This window comes from Gossypium raimondii, chromosome 1, assembly GCF_025698545.1.
Source record: "Gossypium raimondii isolate GPD5lz chromosome 1, ASM2569854v1, whole genome shotgun sequence".
Taxonomy (NCBI): domain Eukaryota; kingdom Viridiplantae; phylum Streptophyta; class Magnoliopsida; order Malvales; family Malvaceae; genus Gossypium; species Gossypium raimondii.
This window is the reverse complement of record NC_068565.1, coordinates 52,325,593-52,342,565: the sequence shown is the minus strand read 5'-3', so window position 1 is coordinate 52,342,565 and position 16,973 is coordinate 52,325,593. Positions and strand designations below refer to the sequence as shown.

General features: G+C 31.4%; 1 protein-coding gene across 1 annotated transcript; it reads left to right on the top strand.

The window, feature by feature from the left end:
• The first annotated feature begins 7,983 nt into the window (after positions 1–7,983).
• Positions 7,984–16,381, top strand: LOC105787131 (cysteine proteinase inhibitor 1). Its single transcript, XM_012613571.2, has 2 exons — positions 7,984–8,060; positions 16,096–16,381. Exons 1-2 carry the CDS (start codon positions 7,984–7,986, stop codon positions 16,379–16,381), a joined length of 363 nt encoding a protein of 120 aa, XP_012469025.2.
• Positions 16,382–16,973: the final 592 nt, after the last annotated feature.

Genomic DNA, 16,973 nt, shown 5'->3' with positions numbered 1-16,973 from the left:
GGTGGATATCGCGATACCCAGAGAGGATATCGCGATACCACTGAAGGGTGTCTCCAATCTTTTATATTGTTGGAGATATTGTGATTCCAAGGTGTGGATATCGGGATACCCTTCTTTTTGATGTCGTTCTTGCTCGTTTTCGACCTACAACATGTCCTTTCACCACTCAATCACACGTTAGGCCTCCCAATGGCACTATTGGCCAAATTGGGTCACAAAATGGGCAAAAACGAGACATGTTCACTTATTAACTTAAAAACTAAAAATAACTAAAACCTATGCAACAAATGCTATTTTTCTCAAGAAAAAGCTCCTTAAGTATACCGAGAAAGCCTAATTTCCCACATCAATTTATAGCAGATCAATGGCCTTTTTCACTATTCTTGCACCACGAACTGTTTCGAGTGTGGACTCAAACAATTTTGAATTAAACACAAAACCATAAATATTTTTCTTACTTTTAGTAGGAAAACAAATCTCTCTCTTATACAACTCGGTAGAATTGTTATTCCCGAAAAATAGAATTCACACTTAAAAATAAATTCTAACTATATTTGGGCAGAATAACAATATTGAAAACTTACGTATAACTTTTGTTGTATTTGTAGCCCTACTAGTGCCATCTATTTATAAGAAGAGGTAGCCAACCCCTAGTTGAATTAGTAAAATACAAATAATATTTATTTAATAGAAAAATAATCCCCTAGTTGAATTATGAAAGAGAGGGACAGTTAACTCTAGTTATCTAACTAGGGTTATCGCCCCTCAAACTTTTCATAAGCGGGTTTTGGGCTTCTCCTGTATCGGATCCAATTATATGTGCTTCTTGGACTTTTAACTCATTACTTTATAATTTAATCCTACTCAATACATGTTTTTCTATTTCCAAAAATAAATATTATTTATTAAATTAATTTTAATTGATTGATTTTCTAATTAAATAATTTTCTCAACCCAATTCTAATTTCATTCAAATCATGACAATTTTACCGTAAAAGAATTTATAAGAAAATATATTTAATTTCTACATTCAATAGAAAAACAGTGACCAATTAATTTAATTCCATTTTTAACTTCAATTAATTTAATAATAATTCAGAAAACTTAAATTAATTATTAGGTCATTTCCATACTTAGTGAGAAACCACATTCATTTTTTAATGTAACTCATTTTTGCTAACTTTATCATTTTTATCCATTTATATTCATTTGATTCAACATGCAATTCATTTCTGGTTCCAACAAGCTAGCGGAACGACCAATTGAGCATATGTAAGTAAGGCTCAAATGATTTATAATTAAGTTCCAACTTTTCGCTTATTAATTATAAACTTATTTTAGTTACAAAGACATTCCATTATAGTATCGTGATTGAACTCTTCCCAATAACATACCATTACTAAAACTACTCAATTAGTGCTCGTCCGTTGACCTTGTCATAAGTGTGATACCCTCATAGAATATCTTTAATCTTTTTGGGATAAATTTGTTCTCTTAATATGATCGTACTTTATCTCATGATAACCATTACACCTTCATGAAAAGTCAATTACTATCAAATAGTAATTAAATCATTCATTACAAAGACAAATGACTCTTGGTCACATTTACTTTTCATCTATCATGTAATGCCAATGAGAGAATATCATTTACCCATGTCTTGGACTATGAATTCCACTATTGTGAACAATGCTACATACTGCAGAAGTTGTATACCCAACACACCAACTTTTGGTTCCTTATCTATTTGAACTCAGGCTTTTACTTACATATAAGCATATGAGTCACACATACATAGTCCATCATCCACTCAGGATTAATGTATGACACACTATGAACATCACAAGTGAATAAATTTATAAATGGATTCAGAACATATTCTACTTTGGTGATGTCCGATATACAGTCAGTCTAGTGAGTAAAATTTATGTCTCTATTTTTTGAGAGTCATCTGCTTCGATACTTAATACGAAATATCTCCCCAATTGGACTTTATAAATAACATATTAGTCTTTCAATCGGTTTGCTCATTTTCAATTAGATTAAGGACATGTTTAGGTTCATCTACTAATATAAGTTGTCTTTTTACATTATAATCTTACCCCGTAATACCGTTTAGTATTAGTTAAACATTAGATAACCAGTGAGCTAATATTTGCTTCCATTTTGCTTTGCATGCAAAAACCATTGAGGATAATATACAAAGGGTATTAATGTAATTCATGAATAATTCTATTAAACCAAATTGTTTGAAAAAATACAAGTATACATAGATAAAGATACTACACTTAGGGTACTAGATTCAACATGCTGGTGACACTCTTGGTCTAGTGAAAGGGGAGTCGTGGTTCAGAGAATAGGTGCAGCTGTGAGATAAGTTATAGCTTCTTGCAAGTAGTAATATATATAGTCAAAAAGCCTAGAAGGAATTACACTAAGCCATCAATAAGGCACTGCAGCCACTGGGGAGCCGAAGTGGTTGGAAGAGCAGTTCCTATTGGTGCAGAAGAAATGGTAAGTTTGGTGGCTAGAGGATCTTTTAGAGCCTTCACCAGTTACTCTAAGTTACGGAAAAGAACGCTTGCATATTTTAGATGGGTTCTGACATGAATTGAGACAAAAAGACAGGTCTGTGTAAAGTTCAAACACGTAGAAATACCTAGGATAGGTGGGATGAAAGTGTTGAATGGAGTGGAAGAGTTGACTAGGTTAATTGAGTTGTTGGCCTGGTTGGTTTGATCAACTGGGGTGCCACTTTGAGAATGTGAGATGATGTTGTCTACACTCGCTGCACCAATTATTGATACAGTAATACAATAAGGGAGAAATATGAAGGAAAGGAGAGTGGTTGTTGTGGATGTCGATTCACCTAGTCAGGGCAGAAAGTCGAAGGTTATGGAAACTGATAGTGGAGAGAACTTGAAAGCTGAGGGCTAAAAGAGTGTTGGCATGATGTAAGCTTAGTACTCTTGAGGGGTCGGTCTTTCTTCAACATTCCTAAAGGTATTTATTGGCAAGAATCCTGGGTAATATGGTGTTAACGTGTTGGACTTACCATCTAGCCATCATTGCAGAACTAGTGGGAGGGCTATTTTCGATGGGACGAAGATGTCTGTGAAAGGATAAATCCTATCATTCATTCTGACTCTGATAGGATAAGGCTATTAAGCCCACGTGATGTTTTTTTATCGAAGAATTGATGTTCCTAATGAAGATTAAGCCATCTGTTGCCCAGGTAGTCATCTTGGAAGGGTGAGCTCGTAAGTGACATCCCAACTTACGAGAGGTAGGCCTACTGTTCAAGCCTTTTCTTGGATTGCCACGTGTCCTAACACAGATGGGAGTATAACACATTTATTATTTACTATTTCTATTATACTTATCATCATATTTATAAAGTCATTAAAATTTGACTTAATAGATAATTTGGTGTTTGAGTTTGACACTTTTTTTGAATATGGTGTCTATGTTATTTTTTGGTGCAATATGGTATATGAATTTGACATGTATATATTCTAGTACCTAAAGATAACGATGTTAACCTTTTAGTGTTTAATTTGGGTTGTAAGGTTGATTAGATGAAAATTAATAGCTAATACTATTATGTTTGATTTTTCATGATTGTTTTAATAGAATAAACTTAGTGTTAATTGTGAATTTGTTTAGTTTTGTGTTTAATTTGTTAAATAGAGTCTGGTGGGTGTGATTTAATTCAGTTTTAAGGTTGTTTGATGAAAGTTAGTTGTTAATATTATTCGATAATTATGGTCATTCACCAAATTAGCTCTAAAACCTAAATTAAATACTAAATAGTTAACCTTGTTACCTTTAGGTACCAAAATGTATAACTTCTATACAAATACCATATTGGACCCCAAAAATATAAGTACCACATTAGAAAAAATGTCAAACTTATACCAGATTATGTATTAAGCCTTAAATTTTCTTACCTAGTTGATTTTAAATTGATTTTTGAACCATATTAAAAATATAGCAAGTGATTTCAACTTTTGTAATAAAATTGTAATAATACTTTTCACTTATAATTCAACATATAGTTTAAATACACCGTTGTTTTTTTTTTCAATAAATTGTAATTCCCTAAAATATTTATATATTTAGTATTGTTAGAACAAAAAAGTAATTTGTAACTTGCAATAGTGGTCCACACCGTAAGGATGTGAAAAGACGCTAAAGTAGGGACAATTCACATTGTGGGAGGTGTGGAAAGTTGTCATTATTTGAAAGCTAAAGAGATGGGTGAAACAAAGATTTGAGTAGGGTGAATTCAAGTATGTTGTTCTTGTCTTTCCCCTAACATTAAATGGGAATTTATAGAAAAATGATGTAATACCTTATACCGTGACCGTCATTGGATCCAAGTTATAAGATGCTACTATAGTTAACTATCATAAACACATATGAAATCGACTTGAATGATCATCCAAATATCAATACAATTAATAACATAAGTATAATATAAATTACAACTAAAACCGAGTCTTAATCAAGCTTATGAAAGCTCTAAATCACACTAGGATTAAACTTAAACTAAAATAAAAAAATTTCAAAATGAATTGAGATGGTACCACAATATTTTAAGCTTGGTATCACGATACCAAAAGCAGTATCAAATTTACAAAATAAACCAAAAGAGTATCGTGGTATCCAAGGTCTGGTATCATTATATCAAAGACAGTATTCAAACATCCCAAACTTAGGATGAAATTTCAAAGAGTTCAAAAGAGGGTATCGTGATATTTAAGGCTTCATATCACGATATTGAAGACATGCCAGTAAACTCCCGATTTGTGCAACAAGCAATATGGTCAAGATCACTTAAGCCACAAGCCATACCAAATCAAACACAATCCTATCAAAAACTATTTAAACATACCTAAACAACACTTAATTCAAATATCCTAAATGTCTACCCAATATGCCACAATTGGCACCACAATTCAAACATTATACATTATACATTCAAGCATAATCAACCTAACATTTCTTACCTATCCATTCACCAAGTCATTAACAAATACCATTAGCCACATTCATCTAGTCAAGTTCACTTAAATACCAAATACATGAACCTCAAATCACCAAGCAAAATAACAAAATAGGTAACTGGTATGCATTTATCAATTCATCTAAAACAACTACTAAAGCTTACAAGTTGAGTATCTACTTCTTATACCAAAAGGCACAAAACATAACAAAAATAATTATTTACATTCACACTAAAACCCTATTTACATGCCACTTATAATCGGGCCAAAATACAAAAAATAGCTATCAAAATTTGATGATGGATAGTGTGATATCTAAAACTATCTAATCGACAGCTCAAGTCTGACAATCTACAAGAAAGAAAACGAGATAAGGTAAGCTTACTTAAAGCTTAGTGAGTTCGTAAAATATAACAATACATACCTGACATATTAAGCATACAATTCATACTTAACATAGAATTACCATATCCTTGTCATGTTTCATATTTCCTACTATATCAAATGGTTAGATATGAACATATAACATCATCAAGGTCACAAGATATCAAAATTCACATACCAAATACCAACCAACATAAACATAGCTCTTCATGTAAAAAATGGTGATAATCGACTAAGGAAGAAGAAAATGAATGGCAAAATGTGTTTATGTTTTCTTCACTTATTTTATTATTAACTTAATAATATTTTTAACATATAAAACTTTAAAATTTTGTCCAACTAAATAAAAATGGTTTAATTATCGCTTCAACCCTCATATATTTATTTTTCAACCCTTTTAACTAACAAAATAATACATATTAACTTTTGCGCTTTTTACGATTTAGTCTTTTTTACTTAATTAACTATTCAAATGTTAAAATTACCAAACCAAAATTAAATACGACACTCTATAACCTTGTAAATATTAAATAAATAATATTTATTGACTCATTGGTAGAAATTGTGGTCCTGAAACTACTATTTTCAACACCATTGAAAATAGGCTACTACAAATAAGGGTTGATTGTTGTCCCCATTTGCTAGGCATTAGTGTTAGTGAATGTCAACATAACGTTCAGTTGAACTTGACTGAAAGAGACTATATAGAAGATCTGCTAGATATGATGGATTTATAGGTGTCCTCAGGAGTCTTCTTAACATATATTTTTTAAAATCATCTGGGTCCGAAGATGCAACTCTTGAGCTCAAAGGGCAAAGCTTGTTGAGCTCGGGTTCAAGTGATGAAGCAATATGAGGGATACGCCACTATAGTTTAGGTCGAGTTGTGGTGTATGGACAATTGTTATACCCTCGTATTTCAAATGAGAGGCCCACTAACATAAAAGCCCAGCTTCACAATTCGACCTAAACTGTGGTGACATAACCCTCGTATTGTTTCTCCCTTTGAACCCGAGCATCACATCTTCACCCAAGTGCCCCATCTTCGAGACGTAGATAATCCAAAGGAAATTTATTGGGAAAACCTCTGAAAACACCTATCAACCCGTCACATCAAACAACTCTCTCATTTGTTCTCTTCAAGTCATGATGAAAAGGTAAAATTAGAAGTAGAAATGTAATATCCTACACCTAACCAGTCGTTGGATCCAGATGTGTTATGTCACATTACATTGTCAAAGCAACTCAGGCTAATTTGACACTAATCCATAAAGTTTAGTTCATAATTATCATCCATATCAATTAAATCACCTATTATATTCATACATATAAATCCATAACATATAAGCTTCTAATTCATTAAGTTACGAGGTTATACGGGGTCAATTTTAAATTTAAGACTTAAATCCAAACTCAATTTCCAAATTTCAATGTTAAGTTTCAAGGCATGAAATTCCCTGTCTCGAAACAGGTCTCATTTTAATTAAGAAAATTTTAATTTGATGAAGAGCCTTGTTTCAAGACATTACACAAAAAAGCATTCAAAGTATCTTAAAAATACCCAAAGGAAACAACATATCAAGCTTCTTAAGACAAATTTATTATAACAAGATGTTTACAAAAAAAAGGGGTCATAGTAGTAATTATTTGTTTTCAAAAGATATATCTTTGGGAATAATACCGACATCAAAATATTTCCCTTTCATTGTTGCACAAAGATTTGAACACAATTTCTTCGGTTCAGTAATAGAAGGGGAGAGTATGTCAACTAAGTCAAGAATGCTATACAAGGTGTTGAGTTTAACTCATCTATGACCAAGTAGACTGTAAACCAATTAGATATTTCTTACAATGGTATTATGAATGTTCATAACACTTTTAAAGAAAAGCTGCTTAGCCTCATTATAAGCTCGATTAATAAAAACTTCCTAAATCTTTGCATTAAACTTCACCTGAAGCTCCCTCATCGTTAATTCATCTCGGGTTTGCATCATTTCCTTAGACAATCTCTCTAATAAAGTTTCTAATTGAGACTCATGGGCAACATGAAGGTTACCTTGAGCCCTACGATTAAGAATAGCACTAATATACTCTTTTTCCTTAAAAAATATTTCCCTTTAATGCTCAGCTTTTGCTACATTAGGTTTATACTTCTTCTCCTAAAATGCAACTTGACCTTTCACTTCTTTCAACTCTTTTGAATGGTTAGACGAAAAACCCGAAGAAGGCTTATTTCTAATCAAATGAAAACACTCAAAACCTCTCCTTCTATGGCCAGGTCATCTATCATTTCTTAAAGAACCATGCTCATTTCCCTCCTTCCAATAATGTCTATTTGCCTCCACTACGACATCCTTTAAATAAATAAAATTTTCCATTTTGTAACTTATGTCATTATGAAATCTAATTCTTTTAGATAAGTTATTCCTCTAGTAAATTAGCTTCATCAAAGGTAATGTATCAAGGATCCCATGATTTTAAAATTGGCTTTAGTAATTCTACGAATTTTCGTAAGCTAAAGTTGGAGTTCAGATTTTGAACAATTTGATCCTTAAAGGTAGAAAATGTCATATCTCAGGTGATAAGGGAAATGGCTATTGATTTTAGAGCTAGAGTTGAGGTTGGAGCTAAGACTTTGAGTAGTTTTATCCTCAAGGGTGGGGAGAGGTTGTATCCTAAGTGATAGGGGAAAAGCTTGTTGATTTAGGTGGGCATTGTAACACCTTGGTATTTGGACTAGATGTCTATGGTATTGGTTACCGCACGAGTCATTAGAATGATCATATGAGTGTGTGTTTAGTTGAGATTGACCATTTTGACTAGTTTGAAAGCCTTGGATGAAGGGATTGTTGGTAGTGTTTGATTTTCAGGGATATTCTCATCGAAATGAGCCATGTCGTCTTGCTTGCTACACCAAAATTTAAAAGTCCAATAGTTATAGAATATTAATTGACAAAAGACTTAAGGATTTATATGGCAAATAACCAAATGTCTAAAATGAAAATTAAAACAGTCCCAAATGAGAGTTGCTGAATGATAAAGCCATATTCCATTATGAATAAATAATAGTTAGTTCAAGCTATTAAAACTAATTTTAAGGTAATTAAGCTAGATAAATTATGATTAATTAATGTATAAAAAGATGAGTTAGTGGAAATTCAACCATCTTCTTCAAACATCTCACTGCCCACTATTGTTGAAAACAAAAGAAAAACCTTCCAACCTTTAAAGCATTTGGCCAAGAAGAATATAAGGTAATTAAGTCATTTTTCATGTATTTTTTTATAGATTTGAGTCATGAAAGCTTGATTTAGCTAGCTTATTTACCAATTTGATGAATTGTTGAAGTTTTAGGTAGTTTCCATTGTTGATAAATTTATTCATTAGGCTTGACATTGATAGATTGTATGTTTAGAATATGAAAAGGACTAGATTGTAAAGTTAATTTAGCTTATTTTTTAACTTTGTTACATTAAGGACCAAATTGAATAAATTTAAAACTGTTCATGAAATTATTTTATAAATAGAAAATATAAAGTCTCTAATGAGAATATGTGAAATCTGATTTTAATCCAAGTCGGGAATTGAAAGTCGTGACTATCTTGAGTTTAGGGATTAAATTGAATAAAATGTAAAATGTGTAGAAAAATAAAAAATATGGATTTACTAGGATCATGCATCTTATAATGTTGTGTAATATTGTTTGGTATTTATTTTTGAAACAAAATATTTGTATATGTATGATAGATGCCCATGTGAACTTAGTAAAATGTTAGGATACGGTTGGCGTGCTAATAGAGTCATATACACACTTGTACGGGATATGTGATTGTACGAATATTATTATAAGTTATATTTAGATCCATCATCTTTTGTGGGTTATCGAGTATTATAAGTCTCTACAAAGACTTTGATGTGGTGGAGGGATCTATTAGTATATCAATATGCATTTGATGCCTACGAGCTTTGCATTTCATTGCCCTGGTGAGATGTAGTTTAAGATTTTATGAGCTATATGGTTTTGTGTAGTTCACCCGTGTATCCAATTCCATTTTACGATCAAGGAAAACACTATAATTGAAATTGGAAACTTGTTAATTGAAATTGAAAACTTGAAAATGTAATGAAAATGGATTCTATAAACCAATTCGATATGACATTGAAATGAATAATGTGAATTTGGTATAAATTTATAGATTGATAATAGAGTATGGAAATGAAAGGAATAATGTGAATTTGGTATGGTCCTATGGGTTGATGTTTGAATATGACATTGAGATGAATTATAATGACTCGATTTCCAATGGTGTCAGAAAATACAATTTTGGGCCCCTGTTTCTATAAATCGAGTCTGTAAATATTAAATAGGGATACTTATGGAGTTATTATATAGATGTATAAAAAATGGTTAAGTAATTTAGCCAAAAATGTGGTTAAATAAGGCTTAGGGACTAAATTGTAAAAGTCCAACTGCTATATGTAACACCTCAAAATTAGTATTCGTGGTTTGTTAGATTTTATCATTAGGAAGTATCTATTTTAGTGATTAAGAGCTTTAATTATGTGTTTAGGGTCTTGGGTTCAAATCTAAAAATTCAATTATTTTTATTCCTAGGCTTATTTTTGTTCGTTGGGCTTAAATATTATTTTCAGTTGACTCATATTAGAATGAATCTGTTGGTTTGAGTGGTAAGGTGTTAGTTAGTTTACTTTGTGGTCTTGTGTTTGACTCTTTACGTGAGCGGGTTGGTAATATTTTTGCTATTTTTATTAGGCTGACCATTTAGTTGTTGTGGTCTAATTGAACTCTATTATCAATCTATAAATTTATACCAAATTTTGAGTTGTTTTAAATAGGTTTTGTTTTAAAAATAAATAAAGTAAAGTAAATAAAATATGTTGCTTTTATCCTGTTACTTTTGAAATCAATTTCATTTTGTTTTATTATTATTTAAAAAAAAAACCCACGTTCCTACTTCTGTTTTTCCCTAAAACCCACGCCGTAATCCCAAATTTTGTTATTTGATTTTACTATCAATTTCGATTCATTATTAATATGAACAATAATTCAACAGATTTGAATTTCCTTTAATCTTTTAGGTTGTCTTTGTGTTCAATTCCTGGATTCTACTATGTTCTCTATCGACGATCTTGCTTCTTATTCTTTCTTACTTTTAAGTTTCGTTACGTAATTTGTTGTGCTTTCTTTAGTAAGTTCGAATTTTGGGAGTTCTCTTTTGAATCTTGATGTAGAAATTTTGTTTTTATGGGGATTTTGATTATAGTTCGGTTAGAGGTTCATTGAGACTTGAATTAATTTCATAGGGTTTTCATTGTTAGGTGATAATTCTGATACGCCCAGCCTTCCTTCGGCATCGTAATTTCGCGAGGTTGTTGGTTGCTTAATGGTAAGAGTATGAAGGTGTTTTGTTGTATTGGAAGGGTTCGATTCTTGGTTATTTCGTGTCTCATTATTGTAATTAATTGTATTATATGTCATATTTAGGTCTCGAGAGTTTTGTAGTTGCATTCTTGTCGAAATTGAACCAGACGTGTATCGAGAACACAAAAAACAACGAACAGTGAAAGTAGAAAAATTATTTTGTCGACGCAACATGGCCATGTGCCAGGCTGTATGGGCTACACGGGCGTGAGGGCCCAAAATTTTAATTTTTTTCCCAAGACTTCACACATCTTTTCGGTCGATCATAGGCCCTACCATGGGGTCGGTATGTGATTAAATAATCTATAGAACATGGAATTCGTTCATTTATTAGTATACCTCTGTTATATGTATGTGCATTTGAGATAACATATGATAAGTTAATCTTGTAATAGGCTATCTGTTATGACATGCGTGTATAACTGTAGCATGTATGATTTCTGTTCTGGTTATATCTGCATCGGGAACGGGTTATATTATGTGGAGGAAGTGTTTCTGTGAGAGGCGATATCTCGCCCATTATACTGGCAGCACAACTGCAAATATTCTAAAAAGTGTCATAATGACACTAAGTGGTGTGCAGGGTTAGATGGGTGTTTGGTACCCTATATGATGTGTTGGGATTGTCGGAAATGGTATGCGGTGGTGGGGGTAGAAAAACATGTTTGTATCTGTTCCACTCTGATATGATTTTGTTTCTGTAAAATCTGTCTAATATAAATTTATTGTTAAAGTTATTTGTTACACACTAAGTTTTGACAACTCACATTCTATTTGACGAATATATTTTCAGGTAATTCTCAGACTTAGGTGGGTCGGTGCAACGGGAGCTCGGTTATTAAAGTTTTGGGTTCATTTTAATATTTTTGATTTGGGATTTAAGTGTTTTTGGACTATTTTGGGTTTTGGACTTAATTTTTCGTTTCTGTATAATATTGTTAAACGTTTTACTGACAACAATGATTTTTGTTTCAAAAACAACGGGTTTCAATTAACAAAACCGTGTTTTCAAAAAATACATCTTTCTAACGGTTTTCGCTGCAAAATCATAAGTTTTAGAAAATATAATTAAATATAGCTTTTAAATAAATAGTTAGGTAAGATATGTTTTTGAATAATCTGGGATTTTAAGAGTTTGCGCCGAGTTTCAAGATACATGAAAACCAAATTTTTAATCCCTTTATGTAACAACTCCAGATTTGGCCATAAAGTCTAGACTGGGTTTGGGGTGTTACACTATATATTTTAATTAGGAAAAGGCTTATGGACTTAAATAGCAATTATACTAAAAAATGGTTAATATACCAATTATAAATAGGTAACAAGGAGGGATGATGGTGTGGATGGCTTAATATTTAGTTAATTGGTTATTAAGGTTTAATTAAGTTTAAGTTAATTAATTAAGTTTAATTATAATTAAACTAACTATATAAGCAAAACTTAGTGGAAAAAAAGATGAAAAAGTCATCATCTTTCTCCTTTTATCACCGCCCACCATTAAAACCTAAAGAAGAAAGTATTCAAGCTTTATTCAACATTTAGGCAACATTTACAAATAAGTCTATAGCCATCTTTCCTTTATATTTGTGGAAATTGAATTATAGGAGCTTGATTTAGTTAGTCGATGTAACAATTCTTTCAATTGGTGAAATTTTGATAAGTTTCCATTGTTGAGAATTGGATGAATTAGGTGTGAAATTGATATAAATTAATTTTAGATTATAAAAGGACTAAATGGTAAAGGTTAACAAGCATGATTGCTAGTTTTTTTATATTAGGGACAAATTTGAATAAAATACAAACTTGTTATGAAATTGTGTTAGGAATAGAAAGTAAAAGGTCTCTAATGAGTAAATGTGAAATGATATTTTAATCTGAACTTCTTTATCGAAAGTTATGCTTGTCCTAAGTGTAGGGACTAAATTGAATAAAATATAAAATATGTTTAGCTTTGTATTTGAATGTGAATTGGATGAAATTTGATATTGTTTAATTGTTGAATTATTATTTGTAGCTAAAAATGATGTTGGGCCGTTAAGAAGAAAAAGCGAGAGCCGACAACGAGTGACGCGATATATCGGTTTGTGTTTCTATGATTCGGGATCAATTTAATTATTGCATATTTGACATATTTTGCATAATGTGGCATTAAGGTGAGTTGACAATAATTATTTGAATTGAATTGTTATGATTGAGATTGAATATCGAGATAGTTGACTAAATTAAATAGAATAGACAGTAGCATGACTTAATTTATAAATGATATTTGGTATGAAATTGAGTTGAAACATGTTATATGATGAATTGATGATAAATTGAAAAATGATAGAATGTGAATTGAACAATATGATGAAATTGAAAAATTGGTTACCTTATTAATTGTTTGGGCAGAGTCAGATATAGTTGGCATGCTATAAGATAAATTGAGTATGGTTACTTCGACTATATGCCGATGAGCATTGGGCTCATTTTCTGTTGAATCTAATTGTACCTACGCGTTAAGCTGGTGAAGGTTTAGTAAGCACTACAAGATGATAATAAAAAACATAGCAGAGTATCTAAACTTACTAATTTAAAACATAATCACATACATACACATTTCTACAATTATACCATTACCTCATCAAAATCATACTTACTTTTGAAAGTTATCGAACTTACCATAGCACTTTGATGGCTCGTTTTGATCACATTTCATAACCTTTGCCCACAGTAGACTATATAGAACATTTAGGATATACGAAACAAGTATGGAGGTGCACTCCTATGCACTAATAAATAGAGAGCAGTGATGTGTTACACAGAGAGCACGAATGTGCTAAACAGAGAGCACTAATGTGCTGATAATCAGAGAGCACGTTGAGGTTCCTTAATGGCATGCCACTATAATATCCTAATAGTTCTAATTTTGTCTACTTGGGCATTGAAATTGAATTTCGTACAATTATTTACATTATATATATTTCAAAAAAGATTTCACATTTTTCATTTTTTACAATTTAGTCCCTAATTAATAAATTACATGCATAATACCTTTTTCATACACATTTCTTTTTCTCAACATCATTATTTAAAATTCAACCAAATATACCATTTTATATTCTTCACCTATACTTTTCTTAACATATTTCATAATTTCACAATTTAGCCCTTTATTTAACATATTATTTACATAACTATCCTAATTAATTTCCATACTACAACGTAAACATCTAAGGAAAATAAATTAAAAACCTTGTAGTACTTTCAACAAAAGTTGAGATGATATTTTTTTCTCCTTTTCTCACTCCTTGGCCTTCTCTTTTCCGTTTGCTTCAATTTCATAACAAACCTATAACATTTACATGTTAAAAACCATAATCAAGTGATTTTTCTATGCTATTTAATAGGAATAAACATATATGGCATGAAAGTTTCATCATCTCTTGCCTTTAACCCTCTGAGATCAAAATCCTAATTCTTACTTTTTATCTCCTTTTAACACATTTATGGAGACTCTTTTCATGAAACTAATACGCTCACTAGTCTTCTCTATTATTTTTACTAAAGAAACAACAAAAAAAAAAGAAAAGAAGAAGGGTTTGAGCTTGGAATAAAGTAACTTTGTAACTAAGAGTGATTGGACTTAATAGATTTAGCAACCAAATGGTGATTGAGTTCAACGTGTCACTCAGACAATGCTAAATTAAGAACTTTGTTATAAAACTTTTTGAAGGAATCAAAATTATTTGTATTTTTTAAAATTAAATATTAACCATAGTTTTTAATAAATAATTATCCAGCCAAAACTAGTACTTGGTAATCCCACTCAAGAATAACGGATGTTTATATAAACTTACCAAAAGTTGTTGATATGCACTCCTATCTTTGACTTTCATATACGTATATCTGTTATGTGAGAAGATCTTCCCTACCGTTAATTTCATTAAAAAAAAATCTATATGCTCCGATGTATCAGTGACATTTAATTACAAATGGTCAGCTGAAAACAAACAAATAAACATGACTCAATGATGCAAAGCAACAAAAATGGGGTAACAATCACATAGCCTGCAATTAGGTTTAGCCGCCAATGTTGTCTGGTCATATAAAGAGGGCCCCTTGTTAAAATAATAGGTGAGATAATAATAATGGGTGCCCCACTCCCACAACGTCCATAAATAAATAAACAAACAAACCACCAATTATGGATCCCCCATTTCCCACCCCACCGACCCACGTATAGTGCTTGCAAGTTTCATAATTTACAATGCCCATTTTTTAATGGTTATGAATTTTCTCTTCTCCTTTGCTTACCTTTAAAAAAAAAATTATATCTCTAATGTATTAATAGTAGGAACTTATTCTAATTAAGCATGGCTTGGCATGCCTGACAAGTTTAGCTTTAGGACAAGAATCTCCACCCCTTGTTGATAAAAGATTCCATGCCACATCAAACTTTCTTCTTTACCTTTTAAAACATTATTATCATTATTGTTATTCAATGGGCATATGAGTTTATTCTTTGCACCAAACCCATCATTTATCACAATTTCTTTTGCTTCAGCCATGTAACCTAATCATGTGAAGGTTTAAATTATTAGATATGTACATATACAATTATATGTGTATGGGCAAATAACCATAAAGCGAAAAAAAAAGAGAAGAATGGTACCGGTCAATGTGTTCATACTAAAATATATTAATTAGATTTAATTCTGATTTTTTTTCTATAACATTGAACCTTATAATTTAATCTTGAATTATGGTTTCTTTCCTCTTACATTCAACCTTATAATATGTTCTAATTTAACTAAAACATACAAAAAGTACAAGGACTTGAGTATAATTAACCCAAACATAAATACATACTACAAACTGTTGGCCCAAAAATAAATTCATACAAAATGCAATTACTGAAACATTGCAACACTATATCACGGTTGGTCTCCACCCTCTGATTAGATAATATTCAAACGGCTCCACTTTCATAATCTTTGTTTTGGGCTCCACTGTAATTTCAATAAATTTCAATGGGCAATCCTCATAAATTAAAACCCATGAATAGCAACTACAAAAAAATAACTTCCAGTGTGCCAAGTATCATACCATTTACAGATATTATAATTTATTTATAAATAATGTCATTCATCAAATCTATAACCTACAACCAAAACCAACCAAGAATAGAAAAAGCAGACTCAAAATACAGCTAAATTCCTGCTTCTTGATCCTCTTGTTGTCCTAACTTTTCCTTCCCCTCATTCTCTCCGACGCCAGAAAGGATGCTCTCATCGAAGGATGGACGTCGATCAAGAACATCAAGGATCCGCACGTGACAGAGATCACAGAATTTGCCGTCGACGAGCATAACACGCAGTTAAAGGGGAGTTTGAAGTTGGAAGAAGTAGTGAAAGGCGAGACTCAGGTGATCTCCGGGATCAATTACAAGCTGGTTCTGCAGGCAAAGGATGGAACAGCTGATAACTCATACGAGGCTGTGGTTTGGGAGAAGGCGTGGTTGAAATTCAGGAAGCTTACCTCCTTTACCCTCGTCAAGGGTTAGAATATTTTATTATATAACAATACAGATGTTCATGTATGTTATCATTTTTCTGTTACTTAACTGAGTGGAGAATAAAATCTTGGTGTTTTTAAATTTTGATATTAAGAATTTGCTTTTACCCTCTCTTTTTTTCTCATTTCTCGTATTGTAGATATTCTTATATTCATATATTTTAAAAAGATTAAAAAGGAAAAAGAAAATATTTATTTCTCATAAAATAATGGTATCATTTGGGAGTTGAGTTCGATGGCTGGTAGAGAAGTCATGGTATTGTTTAAGTCTAACTATGGTGTGGTGATTACTTAACTCATCCTTTAATTATATGGTTGGAGTTCAATTTTCACTTATGGGAATAGAACACATTTTATGGTTAGCCGATTACTTTCTTAGAAGAGCAACTACGATGAATTTTCGATACATTACTTTCATGATGTGAATGTTATTTGTGACTATCATTTAGAAAGTTATGATCAAATATACAAAAAGTATAAGGATTGAGCATATTTTAACCAAAACATAAATACATACTACAAATTGTTTGGCCCAAAAATGAATTCATACAAACTGTCAAACTTTGAGATTATGTAGTATG